Genomic DNA, 26,261 nt, shown 5'->3' with positions numbered 1-26,261 from the left:
TCAGAAGTTGAAGTAGGCTAGGGAGAGGGAGAGGAAAATCTAACAGGCAGAACGCATGCTGAATTTGAACTGTTGGTAAGTTCTTGGACCACCTGCCAAGGTGTCTGCAAGCATTCTGCAGAGAATAACTCTTCCTTTGATTAAAAGTCTGTGACCTGAGTCCCCAAACTTTTCTCCCCTGACAAACAAACAAACAGAAATATCTCCATGAATACTGAGCTACTATAACTGAAATCTAAGGACATCGCCTCTTCCCCAAAGAAAGCATGACTTGGAAACAGCAAGGCATTCCGAAGCACTCAGAAAGACAAGTCTCGCTGTTGAAAGGAAGGTAGCAGTGACTGTAATTAACAGAGAAGCGGTTGTGGAACTTCTAGTGCTGTATTTTTAAGGGTCATGCAGGAATTGGGGTGAGCAGTCGTGACTGTGGCTGTGTAGTAAAATACTGATGAGAGGGAAATAGGGTGAAAGAAGTAAACAGATCTACTTACAGCCCTCGGAGCCGAAGCCAGATTTTCTCGATCTGTTCTGGTTGCAGGTATTTCAGAGAGTTGCTCTCAAATTCTTCAATCTCCTTGGTTGGCGACTCCATAGCTGCAGGTTATCACTGGGAGTGAGGCTGAGAGACTTTGGGCTCTCCTCTCCCGCCTCTTTGCCCAGCCCTGCTCTCGAGCCCCAGTCAGGTGGCGAGCGCGTCTGCCTGTCACTTTCTGCGTGCGCTCCCCCTTCTGCGACCCCCAAATCATGGCTTAAGGCGGGCCCGGAGGGCCGGCGACCCCGGACCCAGGTGCTCCCCGGAGGCAGCTGCGGGAACCAGCCATGCTCCTGGGCTAATGCCAAGGGTAGGAATTGTGCTCCTGATTTGGGAGAAAACACCTCAGACCTATTCGGGTTCTTTTTTTTTTTTTCTCAAACAAAGCAAAGGAAGCGAACAGTTTGGCAGCTGAAGGACTGCAGGGGGGGAAAGGGAGGAACGAGTGGGGAGGAGAGGCGGCGAGGAGGGAGAAAGTGAGAAGGGGAGACCGAGGAGGGGGCTGAGCCTAGGGGGAGCCGACCCGGGGCTGGGCGGTCCGGGGCTGGGCGGTCCGACCCGGAGGCCGTGCACCAAGGCTCCACCCGCGCCCCCTGCCCTGGGGCGCCCCGCGGCTCCCCCTCCCGGTCGCTCTCTCCCCAGCCACGCTGCCTTCCCGCCCCCTCTCTGTTTTCTGTCACTTACCAGCAGCTCTGCTGACAAGCGAGAAAACTGACAACTGAGAAGAGTCGTCTGCGAGCGCGCCGGGACCGGCGTCTGGTCTGGCACCCGCGGGCGCGGAGAGAGGGGCGCGCCGGGCACCGCCGGCGGCAGGGCACACGCTTGCCGGGCTCCAGCCCCGCACCCGGAGACTCGCGCGCGCCAGGGCGGCCCGCCGTGGCGCAGGGCCCCCAGCCCCGGCGCGCCGATGGCTCCCGAAGCCCGCACAAAATGAATAGCACGGCACCGCTCGCGGAAATCCCAGGGAACCGAGGTCCGTGTCCTCCCAGGGGGCCGGTGGGGCAAACAGCCACGGCGAGGTTCCGCGGAGTTTGTGCTTGGAGCTTTCATTCACAGCGCTCACTTCCACGCCCGCCAGAGAGGCGGTTCCATTTTGAAATATTAAAGCAATTGACAGGGACTAAAGTAACCACACATCACACTTAGAAAGTCCCGATATGTTCTTGCTAATGGGAATCATCTCTCTCTCTCTCTCTCTCTCTCTCTCTCTCTCTCTCTCTCTCTCTCTCTCTCTCTCTCTCTCTCTCTTCTCTCTTCTCTCTCTCTCTGTCTGTCTCTCTCCCCCCAAAATGGTGTGAAAAAAGGAAAATGTAAACAAAAGTAAGGAAGTTGGAGTTTCCACTGATTCATGACAGACTCCTCAAAGGGTCCCTGGGCAGATGTTGACACTGGAGAGGAGTTTCAGCTCCACGAAGCTACAACTCAGTATCTGCGTCCCCCTAAGTCATTCACAATGTCAATAAAGTGTAATGCTCAGGCAGGGTGGGACCAGGTAATGCAGTTAAGAGGGGAGGAGAGAAGTGGGATTAAAAGAAAGACCAAAGACAGAAAAAGAAAAGAAAGAAAAGATCCTGGCTTAAGCTGACTGAGGCCCAGACATCACAGGAACTGGTGGTCAAGCTCCCTTCTAGATGCAGCCACCACCACTTCCCACTTCCCAGGGGCCATTTCAAACCTGGGACTATAATGGTATTGTCTCTCATTGGCAGTTAATGATTCAGTCACACTCCCCAGCATTCTTATTCTATCTATCAGATATTTGCCTGCTTCTCAAAATTCAGATAAACTTAAAGGTGAGAACTAGTTTTTCTCCATTGCTCAAGTAAAGTTCCATTCAAGTGGCCTTGATAAAGAAATTTTTAAAACAGTGTTTAAATCCTAAATGCTCATCCATTTGGAAGTGGGCATTTACTTTCCAGAAATTAGAGATGAGAGTAATGAGGATGGCATGGCTAGCCCCATTCACTGCAGTGGAGAAGGTACCTGCCTCAAGGTGAGATGACAGACCTTTTTGATTGAAAAAAAGAACTTACACACTCACCTACCACACAAGCTGAAGTCACCTCATTAAAGTCAGTCCTTAAGGACTTTCTGGAAGTACATACAGTTCCAGTGAGTTAAAGTATTACTCTCAAGCAAAGACGGCATTAAGCAGTCAACATCTTACGATAAAATTCCTTTACCTGAGGAAACCAATTTACCAACCCAATGTCACCCAATGCGAAACTGTGACTTCATGGAATTGGACTTTAAGAGATTATTTTATGTTATTTTATTTTTTAACAACTTTATTGGAGTATAATTGCTTTACAATGGTGTGTTAGTTTCTGCTTTATAACAAAGTGAATCAGCTATACATATACATGTATCCCCATATCTCCTCCCTCTTGCATCTCCCTCCCACCCTCCCTATCCCACCCCTCTAGGTGGTCACAAAGCACCGAGCTGATCTCCCTGTGCTATATGGCTGCTTCCCACTAGCTATCTATTTTACATCTGGTAGTATTTATAAGTCCATGCCACTCTCTCACTTCGTCCCAGCTTACCCTTCCCCCTCCCTGTGTCCTCAAGTCCATTCTCTACGTCTTCGTCTTTATTCCTGTCCTGTCCCTAGGTTCTTCAGAACTTTTTTTTTTTATTCCATATATGTGTGTTAGCATATGGTATTTGTTTTTCTCTTTCTGACTTACTTCACTCTGTATGACAGACTCTAGGTCCATCTACCACTACAAATAACTCAATTTCTTTTTCTTTTTATGGCTGAGTAATATTCCATTGTATATATGTGCCACATCTTCTTTATCCATTCATCTGTCGATGGACACTTAGGTCGCTTCCATGTCCTGGCTGCATGGAAGCCATTGTAAACAGAGCTGCAATGAACATTGTGGTACATCATTCTTTTTGAATTATTGTTTTCTCAGGGTGTACGCCCAGTAGTAGGATTGCTGGGTCATGTGGTAGTTCTAGTTTTAGTTTTTTAAGGAACCTCCATACTGTTCTCCATAGTGGCTGTATCAATTTACATTCCCACCAACAGTGCAGGAGGGTTCCCGTTTCTCCACACCCTTTCCAGCATTTGTTGTTTGTAGATTTTCTGATGAAGCCCATTCTAACTGGTGTGAGGTGATACCTCACTGTAGTTTTGATTTGCATTTCTCTAATGATTAGTGATATTGAGCAGCTTTTCATGTGCCTCTTGGCCATCTGTTTGTCTTCTTTGGAGAAATGTCTATTTAGGGTCTTCTGCCCATTTTTTGATTGGGTTGTTTGTTTTCTTGATATTGAGCTACATGAGCTGCTTGTATATTTTGGAGAGTAATCCTTTGTCCATTGATTTGTTTGCAAATATTTTCTCCCATTCTGAAGGTTGTCTTTTCCTCTTGTTTATGGTTTCCTTTGCTGTGCAAAAGCTTTGAAGTTTCATTAGGTCCCATTTGTTTATTTTTGTTTTTATTTCCATTTCTCTAGGAGGTGGGTCAAAAAGGATCTTGCTGTGATTTATGTCATAGAGTGTTCTGCCTATGTTTTCCTCTAAAAGTTTGATAGTTTCTGGCCTTACATTTAGGTCTTTAATCCATTTTGAGCTTATTTTTGTGTGTGGTGTTAGGGAGTGTTCTAATTTCATTCTTTTACATGCAGCTGTCCAGTTTTCCCAGCACCACTTATTGAAGAGGCTGTCTTTTCTTCATTGGATATTCTTGCCTCCTTTATCAAAAATAAGCTGACCATATGTGCATGGGTTTATCTCTGGGCTTTCTATCCTGTTCCATTGATCTATATTTCTGTTTTTGTGCCAGTACCATACTGTCTTGATTACTGTAGCTTTGTAGTATAGTCTGAAGTCAGGGAGCCTGATTCCTCCAGCTCCGTTTTTCTTTCTCAAGATTGCTTTGGCTATTCAGGGTCTTTTGTGTTTCCATACAAATTGTGAAATTTTTTGTTTTGTGAAAAATGCCATTGGTAGTTTGATAGGGATTGCATTGAATCTGTAGATCGCTTTGGGTAGTATAGTCATTTTCACAATGTTGATTCTTCCAATCCAAGAGATTATTTTAACAACTTGTTTTGGGGATACAAGACAGAAGTATGATCCCCAAATGGAGTTTGGCATGTGGGATCTTCCTGGACCGGGGCATGAACCCGTGTCCCCTGCATCGGCAGGCAGACTCTCAACCACTGCACCACCAGGGAAGCCCATTAGTGGGATTTTGATCAAGTCAGAGAAAAGCAAATTTTGAAAGAAAAAGGAAAAGAATAGCGTTTCACTTTAAGTAAGCTAATCAGAGAAGGATTAATCTCCAAATTATATAAATTATATAAACAGCTCGTGCAGCTCAATATTAAAGAAACAAACAACCCAATCCCAAAATGGGCAGAAGACCTAAATAGACATTTCTCCAAAGAAGACAAACAGATGGCCAAGAAGCACATGAAAAGCTGCTCAACAACACTAATTATTAGAGAAATGCAAATCAAAACTACAGTGAGGTACCACCTCACACCAGTTAGAATGGGCATCATCAGAAAATCTACAAACAACAAATGCTGGAGAGGGTGTGGAGAAAAGGGAACCCTCTTGCACTGTTGGTGGGAATGTAAGTTGATACAGCCACTATGGAGAACAGTATGGAGGTTCCTTAAAAAACTAAAAATAGAATTACCATATGATCCAGCAATCCCACTACTGGGCATATACCCTGAGAAAGCCATAATTCAAAAAGACACATGCACCTCAATGTTCACTGCAGCACTATTTACAATAGCCAGGACATGGAAGCAACCTAAATGCCCATCGACAGACAAATGGATAAAGTTGTGGTACATATATACAATGGAATATTACTCATCCATAAAAAAGGAACGAAACTGAGTCATTTGTTGAGACATGGATGGATCTAGAGACTGTCATACAGAGTGAAGTAAGTCAGAAAGAGAAAAAGAAATATCATATATTAACACATGTATGTGGAAACTAGAAAAATGGTACAAGATGAACTGGTTTGCAGGGCAGAAGTTGAGACACAGATGTAGAGAACAAACGTATGGACACCAAGGGGGGAAAACCACGGTGGGGTGGGGATTGTGGTGTACTGTATTGGGCGATTGGTATTGACATGTATACACTGATGTGTATAAAATTGATGACTAATAAGAACCTGCAGTATAAACAAACAAACAAACAAAAACAACTAATACTAAACTTTCTTTAGGTTATTTGTATAGAAATATGTTAGTATAAATGTTTCAGACATTACATGAAATTTCTAAAAATCTTATATGTTCAGGTATAATGTTATAAGTCATAATTCTAGTTATTACTTTAAAATGTATATGTCAGAAATAACTAAATTTCCTTGTCAATTGCATTATTATGAACTTACATCAAATCTTTTAAAAAAAATTTGTGTTTCAATAATTTTTTGATAATGGTCTCTCAAAGCATTGCCATATTACACACATTAGCCCCTCCGAACAACCCTAGAGTGAATGAAACACATATTATTTTTATCCCCAGTTTAGAAAGGAAGTAGATGAGATCCAAGAGGACTCTCGGTGCCCTCTGGATGGCTTACACTCCAGCTAGTGGCTGGGAAACACGACAGCACAAGGCTTTCCTGACTCCTGGCCCCAGTGGTCACTCTGCCTCTCAGAAAAATGGACAACCCAGCAAAATTAACTTGGCTGTACTAATGAAATTGAAAATTTTGTTCACATAAAACTGCTGATGCTGCAGTCAGCCAAATTCTGACCCAAATGCACATAAATCAGCAGGTTGTTCTTCTGTCACTATAAAGCAAATTTGAATGTGGAAAACCTCAGTGCTGAAGGGAACTTAGCGATCCCTTTACCTAAGCTCCGAATTCTACTGAGAGAAAAGGGCAGCCCCAGCAGGTTAGATAACTGCACATGGCCCAGCGCTTGATGTTGGCAAAGCCAGGACCAGAATCCATGTCCGCATACCCCCAGCCCAAGGCTCCTTTATCTCTGAACTTCCTTCCCGGGTCTCAAGAACAGCTCCTGCTTCCACCTGAGGATTTCATTCAAGGGTTTGTTCACAGATAAGAAGAAGAAATGCCCACTAAAACCACAGGCCACTGGCAAAGGTTTCCTGAAGGAAAAAACTAGTGGAAGAGAGACTCCAGGAAAGTGGAAATGTGTGTGGTGGCTCAAGTCATAACCAGGAGTGATGGGTGTAAGGGGGCCAAGAAAGGGACAGTGGAGAAAGGCTGGATCTGCAGACTGAGGTGGGCCTGAACTGCCATAGGAAAGCATAGTCTTTTTATGCTATTGCCAATAGGGAATCAATAAAATCTGCTGAGCAGGTGTGTAGCAGATACAAAGTAGAATTGTGATTTAACAAGTATGATTTATAAAGAAAGATAAAAAGAAATTTTAAAAATTGTTTTTGAACCGCCCCCAGAAAAGATTTGCAGATGCTTGTCTCTGTATTTGGGGGGTGGGGGGTGGAGGGAGACAATCTCACAAATAAATGCTGGAAACTTTTAAATTCATTCATTCATTCATTCATTCATTCAACAAACCTTTTCTTAGTGCTTACTATGTACCAGGCACTCTGTGATAGTAGGTATGCAGTGGTCAATAAAAAATCCAGTGCCTGCACCATGGAGCATCAGTCTAATTAGGGTAACAGATGCTAAACAGATTATAAAACAACAAATACATCAATATCAATTGTGAAAAGTGCTGAAAAGAAAATAAACAGAAACTGTTTTCTCCAGTACAGAAAACAATGGGGGTGGGACCTATTTATAAATAAGTTGGGCATTTCAGCCAACTATTGCTATGTAACAAATGACCCTCTAAGATTTAGTGGCTAAAATTTAGAACAACAGCAAAACCATCTTTTATCTCCCATGATTCTGTGGGTTGACCAGGCAAGTTCTTCTGCTGGTCCTGTTTGGTATCTCTCATGCAGTTGCAGTCAGATGTTTGTTGGGGCTAGAATAACCAATATGGTTTCACTCACATTTCTGGGGTCTTGGCAGGGACATCTCACTCTCTCTCCCCCTTCCTCCTCCCCCGCTCTCCCTCTCTCTCCCTTCCCCCCCTCCCTCCCCTCTCCTCTGTCCACATGGTCTCCGTGTGGTTTGTTGAGACTTTTTTTAAACATGTTTACTGGAGTATAATTGCTTTACAATGGCGTGTTAGTTTCTGCTTTATAACAAAGTGAATCAGCTATACATATACATGTATCCCCATATCTCCTCCCTCTTGCATCTCCCTCCCACCCTCCCTATCCCACCCCTCTGGATGGTCACAAAGCACCGAGCTGATCGCCCTGTGCTATGCAGCTGCTTCCCACTAGCTATCTATTTTATATTTGGTAGTATTTATAAGTCCATGCCACTCTCTCACTTCGTCCCAGCCTATCCTTTCCCCTCCCCGTGTCCTCAAGTCCATTCTCTACGCCTGCATCTTTATTCCTGTCCTGCCCCTAGGTTCTTCAGAACCTTTTTTTTTTTCTTAAATTCCATATATATGTGTTAGCATATGGTATTTGTTCTTCTCTTTCTGACTTACTTCACTCTATATGACAGACTCTAGGTCCATCCACCTCACTACAAATAACTCAGTTTCGTTTCTTTTTATGGCTGAGTAATATTCCATTGTATATATGTGCCACATCTTCTTTAACCATTCATCTGTTGATGGACACTTAGGTTGCTTCCATGTCCTGGCTATTGTAAATAGAGCTGCAGTGAACATTGTGGTACATGACTCTTCTTGAATTATGGTTTTCTCAGGGCATATGCCCAGTAGTGGGATTGCTGGGTCGTATGGTAGTTCTATTTTTAGTTTTTTAAGGAACCTCCATACTGTTCTCCATAGTGGCTGTACCAATTTACATTCCCACCAACAGTGCAAGAGGGTTCCCTCTTCTCCACACCCTCGCCAGCATTTATTGTTTGTAGATTTTTTGATGATGGCCATGCTGAGACTTCTTTAGATGGCAAGTTCATTGCCAGAGCAAGCGTTCTAAGTGGGAGGAGGTAGAAGCGGCCATTATCTTAAAAGCCAGGCCCAGAACTGGCACAGCATCATTTCTGCTGCATTTGGCTGATTAAAGCAACCACACGGCCTAGCTCTGATTCAAGGGCAGGAGAAATAAACTCCACCTCTCAAGGCAGAGGGGAGGGTGGAAGTGACAGAGATTTTACAGCCATCTTTACTCCACCTAGGTGGTCAGGGATGGCCTCCGTGAGCAGGTGATATCTGAGCCAAGACCTGAAGGAGGTAAAGGAGTCATCCAGGTAATAAGCAGAAGAAAAGCATTTCCAACAAAAGGGAACAGCAAATGCAAAGATTCTGGGGCAGGAAGCAGCATTTGATGGGGTCAAGGAACTGGAAGGAGGCCAAGTTGTGACTGGAGGGATGCGGCAAAGGGAAGACTGGTCTGGGATTAGGTGGAGGACGCCGGTGGCTAGGGCCACAGCAGAGACTTGAGGGCAGATTTACAGACCAGCTTCCACTTGAAGTGCAATGGGAAATCATTAGGGATTACAAGAGCTGTGTGTTCATAAAGGATCACTTGGTTGCTCTGTGAAGAATGGCCGGAAAGGAGCAAGAATGTCCCCTGGCTTAATCAAAGATGCTGAATGATCTCAAGAAGTGACCGGAACTGAGGACAGACTCTAGACACATGAGCTCCAGCATCCAAAATCCACAATACGGAACTAACTCGTCATTGATGATGAACTAATTTCCCTGTTGGTAGGGTTACTACAGGATTCACTAGACTACTCTCCTGGAGGACAGAGATCCCAACTGTCTTGTCCATCACTGTCCCTCGAGTGCATAACAGACCAAATGACAAATGACCAAATGGGCTTCTCCGAGAAGGACTGTAAATTTTATTTCATTATGGTCCAAGATGATTCCTGCCATATAAACCATATTCAAAGAGCAAACCCGAGACATGGAAACAAATGAACCTTCAACAAGACCAGAAGCCAATGTGGGATTATCCAGGGAAAGGCAAATAAAGCATTGCCCAGGTTACATTTTGGTGCATAAAATGTTAACTTTCAATAATCTGGCAGCTGTACCTCCAGAGAAGTGAAATGTTACTTTCTGTGTGATTCAGCACACAAGGGGAATGAGGGATATTAACTACTCCAGACAGTATTTTCAAAATTGTCCTTGGGTACATCTAAATGGTCCATTCTAGCCCCTGTGATTCTCAGAAGTGAAAGGATTTTTAAGACCCAGGAGAGTTAAAGAACAACAGCTCCATGAATGCCTTCCACCCACACACTTTTGACAGATTCAGGCTAATAAAAAAGACCCTGAAGGCACCTTGATTTGGCCCATAATCCTTCACACTTACAGACTGTCAGACCCATCAGAAGTTGATATATGCTTACATTTCTACTTCTAAGATATAAACAGACTCCTATAAGCAGGGAGTGGGACTTGGTTTATGGAGAGGAATGGAAACTTATGGACACAGTTTAAAAGTAGTTAGCATGCAAAGCAAATTAGCAAAAGACTCTAAAAGTGCTAGATGCCTCCATTACCACCATGGGACCAGGTGGACCCTCACACATATGGTTATGTGACTTCCCCACAGCCTGGGCTAATGCAAATGAAGACATGAAAATTACTCTCCTCAATGGGATTGAGGAGGCACGTGAGAATTTTAACTAAAGCGTTTAAAGGGAAGAGTGCTGAGTCCTTGAAAATACCTCCAATCAAGTCAATTAAGATCAATTGTAAGTCAATTAGAAGCCATTCTGCTTTCACTATTGGCAAACCAAACAGAGCCTTCTGAATCAATTAGTCTCTAAATAAGAAAGACTTCATTTAATACTTCCCTTTCCCCACCCTAGCACAGAGAGCATTCGTGAAAATCAGTCCCCACCTCACTCACCCATACAACATAACAGAAGTGCCCTTGCATCCTGTGCAGAAATCAGTCTCATCTGCCGTGGAGGTTGGAATTTTAATGATCAGAATTTTAATGTTCATAATAATTTCCCACATATGTACTCCAATTCTATAGTATATGATTCAATCCACCAGAAACCAACCACTTCTGCCAGATCAGTTCCACGCAATTCCTCAAGATGCTACCATTGCCTGAGACTTGGGACCACTTTTCCTATTAATTTATTGCAGGACTTATCTGCCTGTGTGTGCCAGAGCCAGCTGGTCAGAGAGGAAATTTTAATGCATGACCTTTTCAAAACCTCCCCACCTCCCATAGCAAAGCTAAACTTGGTTAAGGGTTTATTGACAGAGGGCTGGTCATTTACTACTGGTAACCTCAGGAGTTTTATTTGATAACTTTGGCTTTTAGAAACAACGTTCCCATCAAAATGAAAATGTGTTTATGTTAGAATATTGGCAGGGAGACTTACACCATTCAATTTGATTATAAATTTTGATTAGAATTTCAGTGACAGCCTACCTTCCACGGTCACTATCTAGCCCTGGAGGCCACGACTAACAAATGCATCATCATAAACCATTTATAACACAAAAGAAAGGAGAAAAATAAAAGGAAAGAAGGAACAAAAACCACTCCTAAAAAAGCTACGTAATATTTCAAGGCAAAAGGACTTCTGAAAATGTAGTGACTGGACTTTCTCTCTTTTTTAAACCAATTAAGCAGGTGCTTACATTTGAGAGCTTATCTGAGTTTGCTCTGCAAAAGTACACGTGAACGCATTGTTCTGGGCATCCTGGCTGTAGCCTGGCTCGCGTCATTTCGTGCCGCTGGCTGAGCCCATCCCGCCTGGCATTTGCAAACACTCGGCCACGCTTTTCTTGTCTTTGGGTCGCAAAGGCGGCCGGAGCCCCGCAGCGGCGAGGAGGCCCCATTTGTCCCAGCTGCTGCGAACCGTCGCACCGAATCAATATGCCGTCAGCCTGCGCTTTCACCGCCGCAACTGACAGCGCCCCCGAGGCTCCGTGACGTCGCCCGGTGTTTGCAAAGGGGAGGAAAATCCCTCTTCGCATCGTCGAAGTCGGGCTCTGACCTCACTCCAGCGGAGCGGGGTGCGCTGGCCTGCCTTTAATCACCCGTGAAATGGTGCAGGAGAGAAGCTGCGCGGAAATCACCCACCGGGACGACCAGATGTGACTCACGCTTTTCACCTGTGGAGGGAAGTAACATTTTGGAGCAGGATTCCACCCTGGCCTGCCTCCAAGGGACACAGGAGAGAGAGAATACCCTTCCTGTTCTCGGCAGACAAGGAGCGTGCAATGCAGCTGGAAGGAAAAGGGCTAACATCAATAATGCATTGGGACCCATGGCTGACATTTTTCAGCTATCTGGGTAATTGAGCAGTGGTCAAAATACAGCTCTAAAAGGCCACGTGTGGACAAAGCCATCACTGTTACTGAAAGGGCAGGTTTAACCCTGGATGATATCTAGAGGACCTATCCAATCCCTCTTCTTTCCCCAGACATAAATATTGCTCCCAACATGAGTAGTAACAGTAACAGTAGTCGTACAGTTAATAATAGTAATAATAATGGCTACTCTCTATTGTAGGTATGTGTGTACTTCCCTTTTTGCAAGTATGATATCCCATGAAACGCTCACACTGACACTTAACTTGCCCAAGGTCACACTGTAAGGGGCAGAACTGGATTTTAACTGAAGGCTGTCACTGACCTGCCCCACTATGGGTTCTCTCAGACGTTGGGGTTTTTGTATAAGTTGGGAGGCTAACTCTCTGTGTCTGAACAGCGAACAGCCCTCTGACCCAAAGCCTTCTGATGACGGTACCAGAACTTTGCAGTTACCAATCACTTCAAGCCATGTTTAAGCAGCTGTACAAACAAGAATGAGTACAGTAGAGATGGCTAGCCCAAGGCCACACTTGCAGACAGTGGCAGTGCTGGAATAAAAAGAAGCCTGCAGTGAGAACACTTGAGGGCAAATCTCAGGTACACAATACAGTGTTATTAACTACAGTTGTCATGCTGTGCATGAGATCTCCAGAGCTTATTCATCCTGCATAGCTGAAACTTTGTACCCTTTGACCAGCATCTCCCCATTTCCCCTTCCCCCCACCCCTGGCAACCACTATCCTACTCTCTGCTACTCTCTGTTGGACTGCTAAGAGAGTAAATCTCTTTTTTGGCTTTTTTTTTTTCAATTTTTATTAAAATATAGTTGATTTACAATGTTCTGTTAGTTTCAGGTGTACAACAAAGTGATATATACATATGTGTGTATATATATAGATAGATATTCTTTTTTAGATTCTTTTCCATTATAGGTTATTATAAGATATTGAGTATAGTTGCCTGTGCTATACAGTAGGTTCTTCTTGGTTATCTATTTTATATATATCGTAGTGTGTATATTTTAATACCAAACTCCTAATTTATCCCTCCCCCGCCCTTTCCCCTTTAATAACCATAAGTTTTTTTCTACGCCTGTGAGTCTATTTCTGTTTTGTAAATAAGTTCATTTGTATAATTTTTTAGATTCTACATATAAGCCATATCATATTTGTCTTTCTCTGCCTGACTTGCTTCACTTAGTATGATAATCTCTAGGTCCATCCATGTTGCTGCAATTGACATTATTTCATTCTTCTTTACGGCTGAGTAATGTTCCATGGTGAATATATCCCACATTTTTTTTTAACATCTTTATTGGAGTATAATTGCTTTACAATGGTGTGTTAGTTTCTGCTTTATATCAAAGTGAATCAGCTATACATATACATATATCCCCATATCTCCCGGGAAACTCCTCCATCACCCACTCCGGTTTTTGCTTTTGCCTGGCAGCATTTTTCCTACTCTCCACGCAGAGAGAAGACCACAGTAAAAAGTTTACTTGCTTGCTTCATTAAGGCAAGGCAAAGCAGTTTCTTGGTATCATTTTCTTGCCTTTAAACTCCTCTCATTCCCTTCACCTAATTTTTCTCTTGCAAGAAGCAAGAAATCACACAAAATGTTTTCCTGGAATGATACATGTAAATGAAGACAGAATGATGGGAACTGGGATTAAATGCTACAGAGCTGAAAATAATGCATGGGGCTAAGTGAGCCGGCAGCCCTACTGTTAGTAACATAAATAACAGTCATAATAAAGCAATAACGCTTCTGCATTTAACTCTCTTTGGGATGGTCCTTTTCTCAGGCTTCCCAAAATCACAGCCCAGAATTACGCTGAGGGCTGGAGGGGTTCTGCCCTCTGTGACCTGTACTCAACCTAGATTAATGAAGCATTCATAACACCTGTGCCTACACTTCTTGCACTGTCATCCCAGTCCTCTCAGAGGTGGTTTCATCTGCATGGCAGCAAGCCTCTAAATTCCAGTGGTACCAGGGATTCAAAAGGCAATGACCTTGACATACACAGGCTCTCCTCTCACCACCCATGAAGCTTAGCACCAAGACTAGACAAAAGCTATCTTCTACCCTGGAATTAATCATCATTTTGGAGTTTCCATTACAAATCTTTGTTTAGAGAAGCCCAGAAAAGCAGACCAATCATTGGGTGTTGGAAATGTTTTCAACTTTTAAGGATCAAGGGCACCCTTTGAGAATCTGATAAAAGTTACAGACTTTGTTTCTATCTATTTAAATAAAATGTGTATACCATGATTTGCGTATATTTTTAGGAGGCTCTTTGACCCTCCCAGAGCTCATCCAGCCCCCTTTCCCAAAAATCCTGCTGTAGGGCTTCCCTGGTGGCGCAGTGGTTGAGAGTCCGCCTGCCGATGCAGGGGACACGGGTTCATGCCCCGGTCCGGAAAGATCCCACATGCCGCGGAGCGGCTGGGCCCGTGAGCCATGGCCGCTGAGCCTGCGCGTCTGGAGCCTGTGCTCTGCAGCGGGAGAGGCCACAACAGTGAAAGGCCCGTGTACCGCAAAAAATAAAAATAAAAAAAAAATCCTGCTGTAGCTTAATGACGACATGGGGTGTGTGTGTGGTGTGTGTGTGTGTGTGTGTGTGTGTGTGTGTGTGTGTGTGTGTGTGTGTGTTTGCTCTTCATAGCACCAAAAGAAAATGGTATGAACTAAAAAGGGAAGAAAATTAGAAGTATATTCAAGGTCTTCAAAAAAACAAAGGAACTGTGCTTCATGAGCAACAAATATATGTTGAGTTCTCTACCAGGCATATGACATGCATTTTTGCATTTAATCCGCTTCACAACTGTATAACAACAAGGACGGTGTCTTTCATATTCACTTCTCTGTCCCCAGTGCCTTTCACAGTGTTGGTGCTTACTGAGTATTTGAATGAATTAATTATTACTAATTTGTAGATGAGGCAGCGGAGCCTCTGAGAGATTAACTTACACAAATCACACAGGGAATGAGTGGTAGAGGTGTAATTTGAACTCAGATCTGTCTGCCCCCTTCCCCCTGCACTTTGACGAACATTTGATGTGATCTTCTCTGAGACTAAAGCAAAGACATGAACACAAATAAATTATATAGTGTTGGAGGCCAGTGCTGTGGGAAACAGGAAAAGCCAAGGAGGAGGGACTGAGAGTATGTGGGAGGGGCAGGTTATAGCTCTGACCAGGGTGGTGAGTGTTAGCCTCTCCAGAGGTGAGATTTGAGCAAAACCTTGAAGGAGATGAAGGGGTGAGCTGTGCAGAGGCATAGAGGAACAGCTCGACGCTCCAGCGAAGAGCTCGAGCCAGGCCCCCACGCGGTAGCATGCCTGGTGGCTCAAGGAACAAGGAGCTATAGCGTGGCAGAATCAGGCGAGGGGGCGCGGAGAGGTAACAGGGGGCTGTGAAAGACCATGTGTCAGTCACTGCAAGGACTCTGGCCTTTACTCCGAGTGAAATGGGAACTCACTGCAAGACTCAGAGCGGGGTGGGAGCATAATCTGACTTCCAGCCTACAAAGACGTCTTTGGCTGCTGGTACAAGGCTGGAGCGTAGCAGGGGCCAGGGCAAGAGTGGGGAGACCAGGCGGGAGGCCACATCCAGTTATTCAGGCAAAAGATGACGGTGGCTTGGCCAGGTGGTAGCAGTGGAGATGGAGAGAAGCATATCCCTGATATGCAAGAGCGAGTTAAGGATGACTCTAAGGTTTTTGGCCCAAGCAACAAAACTGACATCTGTTTAGGCTCATCCCTATGTTCTAAGAAGGCAAGCCTTAAAAGCCTGCTGTCTTATTCTCAAAGCCTCAAAATCAACCTGGGAGAAATAATATGATGTTTAAAGTTTCCAAAGATGTTTCCCTTTTTGTTTTCATAAGAGAGATGTCACTCCATGTAGCCCTGTGACAAGAAGCAGGAAGGAATTCTTTTAAAAGTATATGTTATTCGCTTGATTTAAGTTTTGGAAAGCAAGCTTTGGAAAGTGTTTCCTTTGTCTTACTCCCTCCCTTCATGTCTAACGCTGCACAATGCTCTCTCCTGTGGAAGGCTGCAAAATCTTATCTCCTGCTCTGCTAGACCCCAGGTCAGTACCTGGACACACACACCCCTGCTGGCCACAAAACGCTGGTGCTTTCAAACAGCTTTCTGAAACTGGGAGCTCTAGACAGACGCTGACTTCCGGGTGACCTGAATCTGACACCAAGAATGGGAAGTCAGGGCTGTCTCTCCCCCACCAGCATTCCTGGTTAGCCTAGGCTAGGCTGCCAGGCAAACGTTGAGCCACCGGCTCTGGACACAATCAAGAGTGAAACTGGAGCTCACTTCCAGACCACACTGCTCAGCCAAGGAGATACTCCACAGGAAGTTAAAGCAGAAGGTGCTGAACACTTTCAGAGGGTAAGTGTCCCACTTTTTCCTTTGAGGGTTTGCTTTTCAAAATGCTAAAAGAGAAGAGCCAAGATGATAGACAAACTATATTTTTGGAAGGAAAAATTTATTGCACGCCTACTAGGTGCCTGGCACTGTGCTGAATGTTTTTTAAAAGCACTGTGTTGCTGAATCTACACAACATCTGAGAAGGCAGCATAATTTTCTCCATTTTTCTGAGAAGGAAAGTTTAAGAGAGGTTAAGCAACTTGCCCAAAGTGATCCAGCTAGTCAGTACAGATGTCCGACTTCAAAGCAGAGCTTTCACCACAACTGCCTCTAGGGTGATTGACAGTCTCCATGTGCCTGGGACTGAGCGGGTTCCTGGGATGCCGGACTTTCAGTTTTAAATGCAGGAAAGTGTAGGGCAAACCATGCCCAGAGAGTCACCCTAGCACCCTAGCTGCCTCTTTAACTGAAAATACGCACATGTAAAATGCAGTCATTTCACACATACCTAGACAATTCAGTAGAATAACTGAAGTCTTTAAAAACATCGAGAGAGTTATAAATAACACCTTTAGTCAAGGTAAATATGGGCTCCTACGGGGTTCACCTTTAATGAAAGCAGGTTTCTTTCCCACCCAGTTAAAAGCCAGTCTTCTGCAATTATAAGAGTGGAGTCCTTGGTGAGAATTTGCTGCAGAACATCAATCCCCAATTTCCTACCCCTTTTACCGGGATTGATTCCGCCAGCTGACTCCCAAAGCAAGCTTGCCAGTGTGTGTTCCCCAAATCCAGTTCCCTTTTGCATCTGTTTGCTGCATAATGTCAACTAGAGCTCTTGCTCTGGTCATTGTAATTTATATCCTTGACTAATTTACCGGAGGACCCTGGCCCAATATCTTGCTAAGGGGACATCAATGAATTCTGCTGCTTGGGATAAGAGTCAGCTGCTTAGAACCTAGAACTTGGAGAATTCTCCAGAGCCTGGCTTGCACGATTTGCTAGTACTGCTCACTCAGCATGACACATCTTTCCACTCATTTATTGTCCTTACTTCTTTAAAAGACAGTCTAGGGCTTCCCTGGTGGCGCAGTGGTTGGGAGTCCGCCTGCCGACGCAGGGGACGCGGGTTCGTGCCCCGGTTCGGGGGGATCCCACGTGCCGCGGAGCGGCTGGGCCCGTGAGCCATGGCCGCTGAGCCTGTGCGTCTGGAGCCTGTGCTCCGCAACGGGAGAGGCCACAACAGTGAGAGGCCCGCATACCGCAAAAAAAAAAAAAAAAGACAGTCTAGCCCTCTATACTAAATAAACTCTTTGAAGGCCAGGACTAATTTTTCCTCCAGAACATATACGAAAAATTTAATAAATGTTTGCTGAATCATCTTGTTGTTTCTTTAAGAAGAACAGTTTTTGTGCTCAGATTGCCTAAAGACTGAAAATCTCCTTAGGAAAGAAACCAGCCAAGGTATTTCTGATGAGGCTGAAGTCAGACAACAACCAAAGACTGTGTTCCCAGGATGGGCAGATCTGGTGCCCCTCTGTGGGTGCACAGGAAATCCCACCTTATCTTCAGTTTCTTCCCTCCAGACAATGGCGTCTGAGATGCGTCACTCCCAGCAGACTTCCTCAGCTGGACTGGCCTGCCCTTTGCTGCTGGGTATGCAGCTTGGCCACAATCACACTGGCCTTGACCTGGGTCAGGGTATCCCAAGCAGGACACGAGTGTCTATTCTCACAGTTGTACAGCCCACTTTGGCTCTCAAACGTATGTGCAGCTTTGCTACATACTTCTAGTATACCCAATATGCTGCTTCTAGCATGGATGTTCCTCATCAGCTCAGTTTGCAGAATGAGAACACTGCTTCCAGGGAAGCTTTTCTTTCTGCTTTTTGAACTTTAGAAACTGGACGCATCAGACTATCCTTATGCAAATGTGGGTATATCCTCCAGGTCTCCACCCCAAATAAGACCTAAACAAACCAGGCCCTAAGTAAAGTGCCTACAGAATAGCACAAGACAATGTCCCTCACACCTGGCCCCTCCCCAGTCTCAACAGGTGCCACTGCAAACACCTACCCCATGCTTAGGTCAATATTTCCCATAATATTATGTTGCAAAGAATTATAAACTGGCATCATAAAAATGGCCTTTGGTCAAATAAGTTATGGAAATGCTGGGTTACAGAATATGAAGAGGGTGTCTTTACCGGAGGACACCTGAGAGCTTTACCATACTAAGATGTATTATGAACCTCCAAAATGGGGTACAGTATGCAGTGTTTCCCATGGGAACCCTCACCACCTCCTTCTTTGGTGCATCACCTTAAGGCATTGCTGCTCTCCCAGCATAACTTTGGGAATTCAGCTCTAGCCTCATGATCTCATTCAATCACTGAGCAGGTGAGGGACGTCACCCAAAGCCAGAGGAAGAAAGCGCTAATGGTTTTGGAAGATGTTCTTTAAAGCCCTCATCAGAGGTATACAGGGTGAATTTAGACAATAGAATGTTAAACAGAAAATGTTAAAGGATCTCCAAAACAAAAATTTTTTAATCCTCAGTTTAGAGCCATAGTGAGCATCAAATATTGTCAAGAGAATAAACTGCTCATTTCCCCTGACATCTTATCAATTCTCAACATGGTGGAATGAGCACAGGTTTGGGAATTAGATACATCTATTTTCAAATCTTGACTTGTAGGGCTGTTGTGAGAATTCAGTAAGATAATGAACACCATTTCGTAATAAAAAAAGAATTAGGGGCTCCCCTGGTGGCGCAGTGGTTGAGAGTCTGCCTGCCGAAGCAGGGGACACGGGTTCGTGCCCCGGTCCGGGAAGATCCCACATGCCGCGGAGCGGCTGGGCCCGTGAGCCATGGCCGCTGAGCCTGTGCGTCTGGAGCCTGTGCTCCGCGACGGGAGAGGCCACAACAGTGAGAAGCCTGCATACTACAAAAAAAAAAAAAAAAAAAGAATTAATACATGATTTAAAATTATTATTTTTCTGTGATATGGAAAACATCCCACAATGTCTTAATGCAAATAACATATGCTCTATCTATAAAGAAGTGATGGTTCTATTCCAAGCTCTGGTATATGTCCTGGTACAGGACAAATCTGTGGTAGTAAACGTTCTCCACAGAGACAGAACAAATAGGAGATATGTATATATAGACAGACAGAGATAGAGAGAGATAGAGAGGTTTATTACAAGGCATTGGCTCATGCAAACTGGAAGCTGAGAAGTCCCAAGATCTGCAGCTGGTAAGCTGGAGACCAGTGGTATAAGTTCTAGTCTGAAAGCCAGCAGCCTTGAGAACCCAAAAAAGCAGATGTTTCAGCCTCAGTCTAAAGGCTGAAAAAGAACAATGTCTCCGATCATGCAGTCAGACAAGAGAAGTTCCCTCTTACTCAGCCTTTTTATTCTATTCAGGTTTTCCACTGATTGGATGAGGCCCACCCACATTGCAGAGGGCAATCTGCTTTACTCAGGCTACCAGTTCAAATGCTAATCTCACCTAGAAACGCTCTCACAGGCACACCTAGAATAATATTTGGCCAAAAGTCTTGACTCCTCGTAGCCCAATCAAGTTGACACATAAAATTAACCATCACAAAATCTAAATACAGCTACAAATTAACCAGGTTGAGTAAATCTTGGATTGGGGGCTGTCAGAAGACCAAAGTGCCAAGCAGCAAGTTGGAATGCCAAATGACAACCCAACTCCAGGGCTGAGATGCCTAAATAACTGAAGGAATCCTTTAAAAAAAATAGCTAGAATGAAATATTTAACAATCTTACATGCTGTCCCCTGACTGACCCCAAAGATCAGGTGACTGTGGCTCCAACTTCAATGCCAACACTTAGAGAACCATAAATGAAAGAGAAAATGCTCTAAGCCATCAAACAAAGAATCCTACACTGAGAGCAATGAGTCTTTTTTTTTTTTAATCATATAGCCCTACCCTGTTGGTGTGTATTAAAAGAAAAAAACAATGAAGCATCCCAGAAAACTTCCACCAGCCCTGAAAAAATGAGACTGCCACTGGGAAATGGGCGGGTAAAGAGGAAGAACAGTTGCCGCAAACACTAAAGAAAGCCTCAATTAGTGAGACTCCAACTAAGACCCCATTCTGCTAGGCTCTTTACACTTCACTTTTTCTTTTTTTTTTTTAACATCTTTATTGGAGTATAATTGCTTTACAATGGTGTGTTAGTTTCTGCTTTATAACAAAGTGAATCAGCTATACATGCACATATATCCCCATATCTCCTCCCTCTTGCATCTCCCTCCCACCCTCCTTATCCCAACCCTCTAGGTGGTCACAAAGCACCAGGCTGATCTCCCTGTGCTATGCAGCTGCTTCCCACTATCTATTTTATACTTGGTAGTGTATATATGTCCATGCCACTCTCTTACTTCGTCCCAGCTTACCCTTCCCCCTTCCTGTGTCCTCAAGTCCATTCTCTACATCTGCATCTTTATTCCCATCCTGCCCCAAGGTTCTTCAGAACAATTTTTTTTTTTTTTAGATTCCATATATATGTGTTAGCATACAGTATTTGTTCTTCTCTTTCTGACTTACTTCACTCTGTATGACGACAGTCTCTAGGTCCATCCACCTGACTACAAATAACTCATTTTCGTTTCTTTTTATGGCTGAGTAATATTCTATTGTAATATGTGCCATCTTCTTTATCCATTCATCTGTCGATGGACACTTAGGTTGCTTCCATGTCCTGGCTATTGTAAATAGGGCTGCAATGAACATTGTTTACACTTCACTTTTATAGTAGGAACACAAGTCACAAGGTAACATGACATGAAAGGAAACAGGAACTAACAATTGCTGAGCACTGATGTGCCAGGCAATGTGCCAAGCCCTTTAAAGACAATGACCCACATAATTCTCAACACCAACCTGAGGCAGGTAAGCATTTGTTTCCCCCATTTTATAGATGAGAGAACTGGGGTTCACAGAAGTTAGGTGACTTGCCCAAGGTTATACAACCTTGGAGAGCCTTTCTCCTTATGGACAATGAGAATTATATAAATGATTGTATTTACCCCTTCATTAAAGATGCCATGAAACTCAAATTCAAATGATCTTAATATAATCCCTGCTTATGGATTTTATTTAATTTCAATTTTTTTTCTTGTGTTCTTATAAGTCACAATCAAATCCTTTATGAATCAAAGTAGAAGGATGAGTAGAAAAATGAATGTATAGGACATCTGGGACGATGATACAGATTTATCTGATTCTAAAGCTTTTCCTCCTTTTACTTAATTAAGCTAGAGAGAATTGCTCAATTAGGTTTTTGTTTTGTTGTTTTGTTCTGCTTTTGCATCCTTCAGCCCTTTCTAGGACGATAGACCTTAATTTCCCCTAAGATCATTCCCTTCTTATCTCTTCTATTGAATGGGCTCAGAGCACTTTTTCTGAACAAGTCAGTCCCCTATTGTTGACATGAAAAACATCTATTTACTGCCATAAACAAATGTGGAACTCAAAAGATGTTCATTGCCGCAGTGTTAGGGGAGAGGATACTGATGTCTGCAACTTACTTTGAAATGCATCAACAAATAACGTGTGTGTGGAGCGGGGAGAATAACATGGATTGATGAATGACAGAGAGATGGATAGATGCAGAGATTTGCGGGAAGGCAAATATATAGCAATTGTTAATTGTACAGTCGAGGTGGTAGATATATGATGTTCTCTGCACAATTCTATTACCTAAACTACATATTTGAAGTTTTTCACTAAAAATATTGGAGATCCATAGAGGGTGCCAGAGGTTGGGGAAGAGTTTCAGTTTGAGATGATGAAAAATCAGATCCAGGTGAAAATCTATCTGGAGATGGACAGCAGTGATGGTTGCACAAAAATGCGAATGTACTTAATGCCACTGAACTGTATACTCTTTTTTTTTTTGGCAGTTTGCGGGCCTCTCACTGTTGGGGCCTCTCCTGTTGCGTAGCACAGGCTCCAGACTCACAGGCTCAGCGGCCATGGCTCATGGGCCCAGCCGCTCCGCGGCATGTGGGATCTTCCCGGACGGGGGCACGAACCCGTGTCCCCTGCTTCGGCAGGCGGACTCTCAACCACTGCGCCACCAGGGAAGCCTTGAACTGTACACTCTTAAAGAGTTTAAATGGTAAAATGTATATTATGTGTACCTTATCACAGTATAATTAATTAAGTAAATGCTGTGGGGGTGAATTATTCTGAAAAACTGCTGTAGCAACAATAATGGCTCTTAACAATATACAAAAAGGATAGAACGATAAAGGAGAGTCACTAATATTTCTACATAAACATGAAAAAAACGAAGGAAAATATATTAAATAGCACCGCCCCCCGGAAAAAACAGGCATAGGTCTTTACAAAAGAAAGTTATTCATAGATTCCTTGATTTCAATAGAAGAAAGAACCTAAAAGGAGAAAATGTTATCTTCGGCCTTATAAAGAACCCTGGACTGAATCAGGAAATCTGATTTTGCTTCTAAAAATTTATACTCAGTATCTGTGTGCTATTCTGCAGAACACTGTGTTCATGTGTGTTTCACCTCCACTGTGTTCTGTTGTCATTTGGAAGAAAAATGGCAGATTGAGTGATACTTCAGGTCCTTCTCAACTCTGACATTTTCATAAGTTGTGGAATACTTTGTGTATTTTGTACAAGTCCTTATACATTACATGGTTAAATAAATACTAAATTAATTGACTAAAAACAAACCCCAAAATGTCTGCTGGATCCCTCTTGTCTGCAAAATCCATCCTGAGCTCCTGGGCATGGCAAGTAAGGCCCTGCAAGCCTGCTGTTCCAGCTCCTCCTCTCCCATGACTCTTACACCTTATAGGCTACAGTCATGGCCTCTTCTCAAGTGTACCACCCACCTGCCGTCAAGTATGCTCTTTTCCACTGGTTAGAAGTCCACACTCTGCCTCCTCTCCCCTCACAACTTGGGTGCACTTCCCCCAGTTTACCCTGACTCTTCCTTTAACCCAACTCAACTGTCACCTCTTCGGTGACGTCTTCTGGGACCTTCACCTTCTCAGGCCCCCACCCTTCATCATTCTCACCACCAACATAAAAGCAGTTTGTTCTACCTTCTGCATCTCTACTTTATTTTTTGTTTGTTTGGGTTTTTGTTGTTTGTTTTGTTTTTTAATTGAGATATAATTGATATACAACACTGCATTCGTTTTAGGTATAAAAAATAATGATTTGATATATGTATATATTGTGAGATGATAACTACAGTAAGTTTAGTAAACATCACGCATCCCCATTTCCTACATCCACTGTCAGTCGTACTCATGATGCACTTTCTTTTAAATATGCCTATGTCCTCGGTGACGAGCCTGTGCCTGGGAACAGCCGCTCAGACCCCACTCCACTCCCAGGTGCCTAGCACAGCAGGTGGCATGTGGCAACCTCTGAGTTTTTGTGGACAGAATAAAAAGAAGGAAGAAAGGGAAGGAGAGAGGGAGGGAGGCAGGCAACATTTCTGGATGTCCCATCAAACTTCAGGCTGTTTCACTATGACATTCCTAAAGAAGAATTTCTTATTTGAGGAAATAAGCGGTATAAATTCTGCTATGTTTGATAGGAAAATAAGTACATAGTTCTGGTTGTTCCCATTAGTCATCCAACGCCATAAACTCCTGCCTGGTGGCACATTAATTTACTTTCTCTTAAATTACACACTCATGCCATATGCTTTGAGCTGCCAATCTCTACTAAATTAAGGAGAAAGCAAAGATGTCGTTTTACTTGAATTTTTCAGAAAGCCACATAAATACTGCAGTTTTGGTTAAAGCAATATACAATGCCTTTTAGAGTTAGACATTGACCTTCCCCTTTAATCTAGACTGACCCATTCATGACCCGCCTACTTGCCAGAATAAGAAAGGTGAGCCCCAAACTCCAAACAGTATGTGAAGCAATGCCTGAGATGACCATACACACATGCACAAGCATGTACAAATACACGCACACACGCTCGCGCGCGCGCACACACACACACACACACACACACACACACACACTTGTTTTCCTGCTTCTGATTTTCTCTTTGCTGAGCAACTTAGTCCCAACGTCCCCACCTGGGACTAGACCTGGTGTTTCTATGTTCTCCCCAGCACTTGAACAAATATGCTGGAGAAAAAGAAAGAATTGGACAAACATGCCCTTAAGAACTGACTGACTTGCTTCACCATCATCCTGTTCTAACTAATGGCATTTCCACATGGCACAATAGACAGGATCAACTGAATGTTTTGGTCACACTTGATGTCACTTCTCACACTGGGCTCCCTGGCTAAACATAGGACCATAGTGCTGGAAATTAAGAAACATGACCCAAATCCAAATCCTCTCGCCCCCCAAATATGTTTTTTTCCTTGTTACTTGTTTAAATGTTCTTGCAAAAACTATCACAAAAAGGAGATCAACCTGCTTCTCGAACACAGGGATGTGACATCAACCAACAAAGTTATTCTTATAATGAATTCTCCACAGAGGGAATTACTTGAAAGTAATGATAAAAATTTGATTTGAGTATTCTTAGATACCCAATATATATTTCTTTGGTCAAGGACAATTGAAAGCTGGTTGGGCACTTAAACTTCTGGATTCTTCTAAGCAATGGTCTATCATTTCAGGTATTCTTAAAGCTCTAAAAGTAATATTAGAAAAGGAAAGTCCTCCCATCACATTTGTTCACTTGGACCACATTTATTTAGCACCTCCTGGGTACACACCTAACAGAATATGGTTCCTCTGAGGTCTCCTAGGAATGGAGGCCCCCTTTTTCACCATCATCCACAGTGATCTATGGAGGGTCTACTAGTTTTGAGCTTGACAAACTGAGGTTCAAATCCCCATTCTGCCACTTAACGACCATGCCCTTGGGCAAGCTATTTAACTTCCCTGAATCTCAGCTTCCTCCTCTATAACATGAGGGTAGCAATCCTATTCTCAAAGGATTGTTACAAAAATGAGGTAAGCAAGCCTATATAAAGCACCTGGCATGGTGCCAACCTCAGTCAATGTCAATTCCTTTCCCTCCTTCCTTTCCTATCTGGCAGGAGTCAACTGTCCAGGAAAATCTGCACTCATTCCTGAAGGGTCTGGAGTGACAACTGCTTGCACAGCATGGCACGCTGCCAAAAGGAAGAACGGGGGGCGGGGGGGGGCAAAGGATGACTTTTGAGGTGACTGCTATTGAGCCACTGTGTTTCTGGTGTGGCCTCCAGGAGACCACCGCCAGAGACACTGGCCACTCACCTGCTGCCAAGGGCAGGCCATGGAGCAGAGGGTTCATCACAGGCGTCTTGCTCTCCGCAATGTATACCTAGAGACCTCTCAGCCTTCCCTGGGCCTCAGTGGGACTGCTTCTCACAGAGAAGTCAGGACTGAGGGGTTTCTCCAGGGGACTGAGGAACGTGTGACAAGCCACATAAAACCACATCCTATTCCATAAAGAAGGAGGTTTCTGCTAGGCCAGCTGAAACTCAGCGGTCACTTACAGGTAACAGAGAGTTGCTTGGGCTAAAAGCACAGGTCCAGGGAACGCTGGTTAAATATAATCAATTAAGTTCAGGGTTTTATCATCTCACCTCTCCCCCTCCATAAGCCACAAGAGTAAAAATGGGCAAAAAGGGGCTTCCGTGGTGGAACAGTGGTTGAGAGTCCGCCTGCCGATGCAGGGGACACGGGTTCGTGCCCCGGTCTGGGAGGATCCCACATGCCACGGAGCGGCTGGGCCCGTGAGCCATGGCCGCTGGGCCTGCGCATCCGGAGCCTGTGGTCCGCAACGGGAGAGGCCACAACAGTGAGAGGCCCGCGTACCTCAAAAAAAAAAAAAAAAGGGCAAAAAGAATATGGAGGAGGTACCAGAGGGTGAAAGAGTCCAACAAATCATTGGAGGGCTAAAGATAAAGTATGGCTATGCTACCAGAGCAGAGAACACTACAATCTAAAAGAGGACTGAGTTGATTCATCCTGCAGAA

At 44.0% G+C, this 26,261-nt stretch overlaps 1 protein-coding gene across 7 annotated transcripts in view; it reads right to left on the bottom strand.

Moving 5' to 3' along the window:
* PDE1C (phosphodiesterase 1C) overlaps window positions 1-26,261 on the bottom strand; it is a 472,817-nt gene that overhangs the window by 272,298 nt on the left and 174,258 nt on the right. For 2 of the 7 annotated variants that reach the window (XM_032643394.1, XM_032643392.1), the window contains exon 1: window positions 492-982. The exons of the other annotated variants lie outside the window; for them this stretch is intronic. In XM_032643394.1, the coding sequence (XP_032499285.1) occupies window positions 492-592 (101 nt within the window). In that variant the 5' untranslated portion in view covers window positions 593-982. Of the gene's footprint in view, window positions 1-491; window positions 983-26,261 lie in introns of those variants that run through there. 7 annotated transcript variants of the gene reach the window in all.

Source organism: Phocoena sinus, chromosome 9 (assembly GCF_008692025.1).
Source record: "Phocoena sinus isolate mPhoSin1 chromosome 9, mPhoSin1.pri, whole genome shotgun sequence".
NCBI classification, from domain to species: Eukaryota; Metazoa; Chordata; class Mammalia; order Artiodactyla; family Phocoenidae; genus Phocoena; species Phocoena sinus.
The sequence above is the reverse complement of the archived record's forward strand: the minus strand, read 5'-3'. Positions and strand labels throughout refer to the sequence as shown.